This window comes from Haliotis cracherodii, unplaced genomic scaffold (genome assembly GCF_022045235.1).
Source record: "Haliotis cracherodii isolate W230 unplaced genomic scaffold, xgHalCrac1.p SCAF_7, whole genome shotgun sequence".
Lineage (NCBI taxonomy): Eukaryota > Metazoa > Mollusca > Gastropoda > Lepetellida > Haliotidae > Haliotis > Haliotis cracherodii.
This window is the reverse complement of record NW_027266330.1, coordinates 61049857-61054938: the sequence shown is the minus strand read 5'-3', so window position 1 is coordinate 61054938 and position 5082 is coordinate 61049857. Positions and strand designations below refer to the sequence as shown.

Sequence of the window (5082 nt, the reverse complement as noted above, 5' to 3'; positions counted from 1 at the left end):
CATGTGTCACATCCCCCAATATCTCCAGCAAAGACAGAGTATTTTCTCAATAACCCACGTGTGAAGCAAGTAACCAACAGTTATCTGCCACAACCACAACAGCAGCAAGTGAAAAACAGCTATTCATTATACGTATAATACTCTTATGTCCATGTCAACAATGACTTCATTCATTTAGCAGCACATGACATTTTCATGCTTCACGTATCGTTTATGTGCTAATGTATTTCATATATTCACAGAGGGGTTGAGAAACCATGAAATCGACACAATATACTTCTCAAGAACAGAATGTTGATACTCTCTACTCACACAAACAAGAAACGCATAGGTGATATGGTTTGTCGAAATATTGTTTATTTTGACAGAACTGATATCACAAGTATTGAATTTCGAAATTGTTACTGTGACACATTTGGGAAAAATTGGAGTCCCCACATGCACCATTTGATTACTTTAAAACTTTGGCACGTTTTACCGGCATTGCCTAAAACTCGGGCCGGGCCGGGCCAAGACAGGCCAAAGTGTTATTGGCTAATTATTTCATTATCGGCGATCATACCTACATATAATTGATGCAACATACACACATGACATGAATGAACAATCACCAAACAAAAAAGTGCACCATAATTAAGAACTTCGGAGTAAATCGCTTGAAAACCAGAAAGTGGAGCTGTGTGTAAGCGTCTCTGATCTAGGTAACATGTTAAAGAGCAATCGTTAAACGAAATAAGATTTGAAACGTATCAAATACTTCTAGCTATTGTGATACAAATTTCCATACTGCGATCTGTGACATTATAAAGTGGTATTTGGGTAGATATAACACTAATCTATAGATGTAAACACATTTGACGATACATCTGTGTGTTTAAAGTAGATTTTAACCGTCCGGGCCAAGTAGGACCAAACACAAGCCAAACACTTTTGATAGAGACTATGTTGAGAATGTAGAGGGAAAAGGGCGTCACTTTGAGCACCTTGTTTTCTTTAAATACAGCGATCTGAGACACTATAAAGTGGTATTTAGGTAGATATGATACTAATCTATAGATGTGAATCCATTTGATGATACATCTGTGAGGTTTAAGTTGATTTTGACAGCCCGGGCCAAGTCGGACCGAACACTTCTGACATATATTTTCTTAAGAACATACAGTAAAAATGCTTCACTTTGAGCACCTTGTTTTCTTTAAATACGATGTACCGTGAAAGTATAAAGTGGTATATAGGTAGATATAACACTAATCCAAAGATGTAAATACATTTGAAGATACATATGTGTGTTTAAAGTAGATTTTGACCGCCCGGGCCAAGTCGGACCCAACACAAGACAAACACTTCTGATAGAGACTATGTTGAGAATGTAGAGGGAAAAGGGCTTCACTTTGAGCCCCTTGTTTTCTTTAAATACGATGTACCGTGAATTACAAAGTGATATATAGGTAGATACTAATCTATAGATGTAAACACATTTGAAGATAGATCTGTGTGTTTATAGAAGATTTTGACAGCCCGGACCAAGTCGGACCCAACACAAGCCAAACACCTCTGATAGAGAGAATGTAGATGGAAAAGGGTTTCCCTGTGAACATCGTGTTTACCGCAATATGAGACACTTTAGTGTTATATAGTTAGATATAATACTAGTCTATAGATGTAAAGTATGTGTTGTAATTTTAGAAGGGCTTTGACCGTTATTATTATCTACAGTTTTTAAAATGTTCTTTTGTTGCCAAGTTATGAATGAGTTAAGAGATGATATTTCTCTTTCTTGTGTTGCAACATTCATCATCAAACCATATCAAAGACAAAAGATTAATAATATGCTTATTTCTAATATTTTGCTCGCACTAGATCCACAATGTTGAAATATGTCAATGAATGAGTCAATGAACAGCTGTATCAATATCAACTTTGAATATGGCTGTCAAAATATCAAGCTGTCTAAGGATAAAATCTGAATTGACATTTTCATTTCACCAGATGGTATTCTTGAAATGACGTAAACCCTTGCCGACTACTTTCACACTGTGCAGAGTTACGTCCCTTGGGCATGCCTTAAACCTATGATTGTGGGTTCGAATCCCTGTTCGCCCCGATTATGTTTCTAGGTTTGTCAGCACCATACCCGTGCTCGTGGGTTTCATCGAAGTTGTATACATCTAAGACCTGCATCACTTCGGGCTTTCCTCCCACGTTAAGCTGACACGCCGCGATATAACTGGAATAATGTCAAGAGCGGCGTTAACCCAACTCACTCACTGACAAAATACGTGTCTAAACTGACAAGTGACACTTTACTGCAGTCTATAAATTATATTTGACACACTTTAATTATCTTATTTAAATGATCGGCCAATTGATGACTAACACTTGTAATCGCCACAGGTTCATGAACTGCTTTGGTAATATGTCCAGTCGTGTTTATCGTGTCGACCATTTTGACGTCGTGTATTTGATGTAAATGTTTTATGACGCGCTGACTGTGACTGCCTTTCTTGGCTAGTTGTTAAGAGATCTTTTTCATCTCATGATGATATTATTCAATCTATTTGTGATAACCAAACTATATAAGAAGTTTTTTTTGAGCAAGTTGAGCATACATACGCTCATAGATCCTCTCCTTTTGATGGACGACCCCTGAAGATCCGGGGTAGAAAAGGTCTTCAGCAACCCATGCTAGCCGGGAAAGGCGACTATGCTTGTCGTAAGATGCGACTAACGGGATCGGGTGGTCAGGCTCGCTGACTTGGTTGATGCATGTCATCGATCCCAATTGCTTAGATCGATGCTCATGATATTAATCACTGGATTGTCTGGTCCAGACTCTATTATTAACAGACCATTTACAGATTATTTCATATAACTGGAATATTGCTGAGTGCGGCGTTAAACAACAAACCAACCAACCGTTTGATGAACTAACGTATTCTGTTTACAGTTGGTTCTTGTAAGGCTGTCAGTGTAAACATGAAGTCGCGCGTACTAAATGAAATTGTGTAATACATTCTTCGAGGTATAAAAGAGTGACACAAGTTTTTTAAAGACTTCACTTTACCTTTGTGTGAGTTCATTGGGGCATGAACTGTCATAGAGCGAGGGCCAAACATTGCATGAACGTCATCTTAAGCTCCGACGTTCATACAGTTGGCACTCACATGAAGGTTCATATCCCAATGTACCCACACAAAGGGACACTTTATACTGGAGTACACGAGTCTGCACTGGTGACATCAGTATGCTTCAATAGCACCTCGACAATATCAGTGTCTCTCTCCGCCGTCAGTTGCAACGGAGTGCGTTGTTCCGCATCTACAACATTGACATCAGCACCATAATTCAACAACATCTGAACAATATCAGCCTTCTTCTGTACCGCAATGTGTAATGGCGTCTTATTGCTCTCGTCAACCGCATTCACATCAGCTTTGTTTTCCAACAAAATCCTAATTGTGTCACTGTTTTCCCCAAACACGGCCAAGTGCAGTGGCGTCTGGTCATTATAATCAACAGCATTGACATCAGCGTTTCTGTCGAGCAACGCCCGAACAACGTCAGACCCTTCTTGTCGTTCTGCCGCCAGGTGTAGCGGTGTTTGTGTGTAGTCATTAACCGCATTAACATCAGCCTTTTTATCCAATAACACTTGCAAACCCACAGAACCTTCTCCCTCATATGCCAAAATATGTAATGGCGTCTGTTGTTGGTTATCGACGGCGTTGACATCAGCGTCACCATTCACCAACACCACAACAGTGTCAGTGTTCCCCCACTTTGCTGCCAAATGTAACGGCGTCTGATTATTGTAGTCGACAGCTTCAACATCAGCCCTATGACACAACAGCAGCTGTGCGATATCGGAGTCTCCCTTCTCTGATGCCAGATGCAGAGGCGTCTGCAAGGAGTCATTTACAGCGTTCACATCAGCTTTATACTTCAACAACAGTTTAATAGTGTCAAATACTCCATTTGATACTGCCTGGTGTAACGGCGTCTCCCCGGCGTCATCAACGGCGTTAACGTCGGCATCACATTCCAGCAACATCGGGACAAGGCTGGAGTCTCTGGTTACGGCCAGGTGCAAAGGTATCCTCATCTTTTCATCATAAGCATTAACGTCAGCCTTGTTCTGCAACAGAAGCTGAACGGTGTGAATAATCCCCATGGATACGGCCAGATGTAGTGACGTCTGTCTGTGGGCATCTACAGCATCAACAGAAGCCTCGTGCTGCAGCAACATCTTAACAGCGTCAGCTCCTCCAAGATTTGCCGCTGCCAGGTGTAATGGTGTATGACCGTTATCATTAGCAGCATTGATATCAGGTTCATGATCCAGCAACATCTCAAGCGTGGAAGTACCTCCATAGTTTTCTGTAGCTAGATGTAATGGCGTCTGAAGGTAGCCATCAACAGCATTGACGTCAGCTTTATGATCTAGCAACAACTTGACTGTGGCACTATCTCCTCGGCGTATTGCAAGGTGTAATGGCGTCTGTTTAGACACGTTCACATCATTGACGTCAGCTTTATCATCGAGCAGCTTCTGAAAAGCTTCTCTATCTCCTCTTAACGAAGCCAGATGTAATGGGGTTTGTTTGGCATCTTCAGTAACAATGGTAGCGATGCTGTTATCCAAAGTATGAGCAGGTGCTTGGACAGATGCCAGACATAACGCCGTGTCTACTCCAGCATCAACAGCAACGACTTCATCGTCCAGACACATCGGAACAGCATAGATGTCATGTCTTGTTCTTGTGTCACGTGACGCTCCGGGGTCATTCATCGTAATGACGTCAGCTTCAATAAGAAATGTTAATTGTAAAATTACTAAAATACAACTTGATAAAGATGATAGTAGGTGAAACATCACAAGAATATTATTAAAGAAGTTGTCGTCCATACAATACTTATTGCATAAAAATTGCTCTTCATGTCTAGTGTAATAAAAGCGACAAAACCCTTTCCATATAATAGTTTGCCGTTAATTATTATAGTTCAAGCCCGAGAACGCTTGCGCAATCTTGATTGACATGAATGATGGAACCAAGGTTACCTTAGATCACGAAGGAGGTAATT

The 5082-nt window shown here is 40.7% G+C and overlaps 1 protein-coding gene across 1 annotated transcript; it reads right to left on the bottom strand.

The window, feature by feature from the left end:
• Positions 1–3205: 3205 nt before the first annotated feature.
• LOC139448628 (ankyrin-1-like) lies at positions 3206–4789 on the bottom strand. The gene has a single exon (XM_071230196.1). It carries the CDS (start codon positions 4787–4789, stop codon positions 3206–3208), a length of 1584 nt encoding a protein of 527 aa, XP_071086297.1.
• Positions 4790–5082: the final 293 nt, after the last annotated feature.

What these genes read in the sequence shown, in the direction of transcription:
- LOC139448628 (XM_071230196.1), bottom strand. Translation starts at nt 4,789, where the DNA reads ATGAATGACCCCGGAGCGTCACGTGACACAAGAACAAGACATGACATC.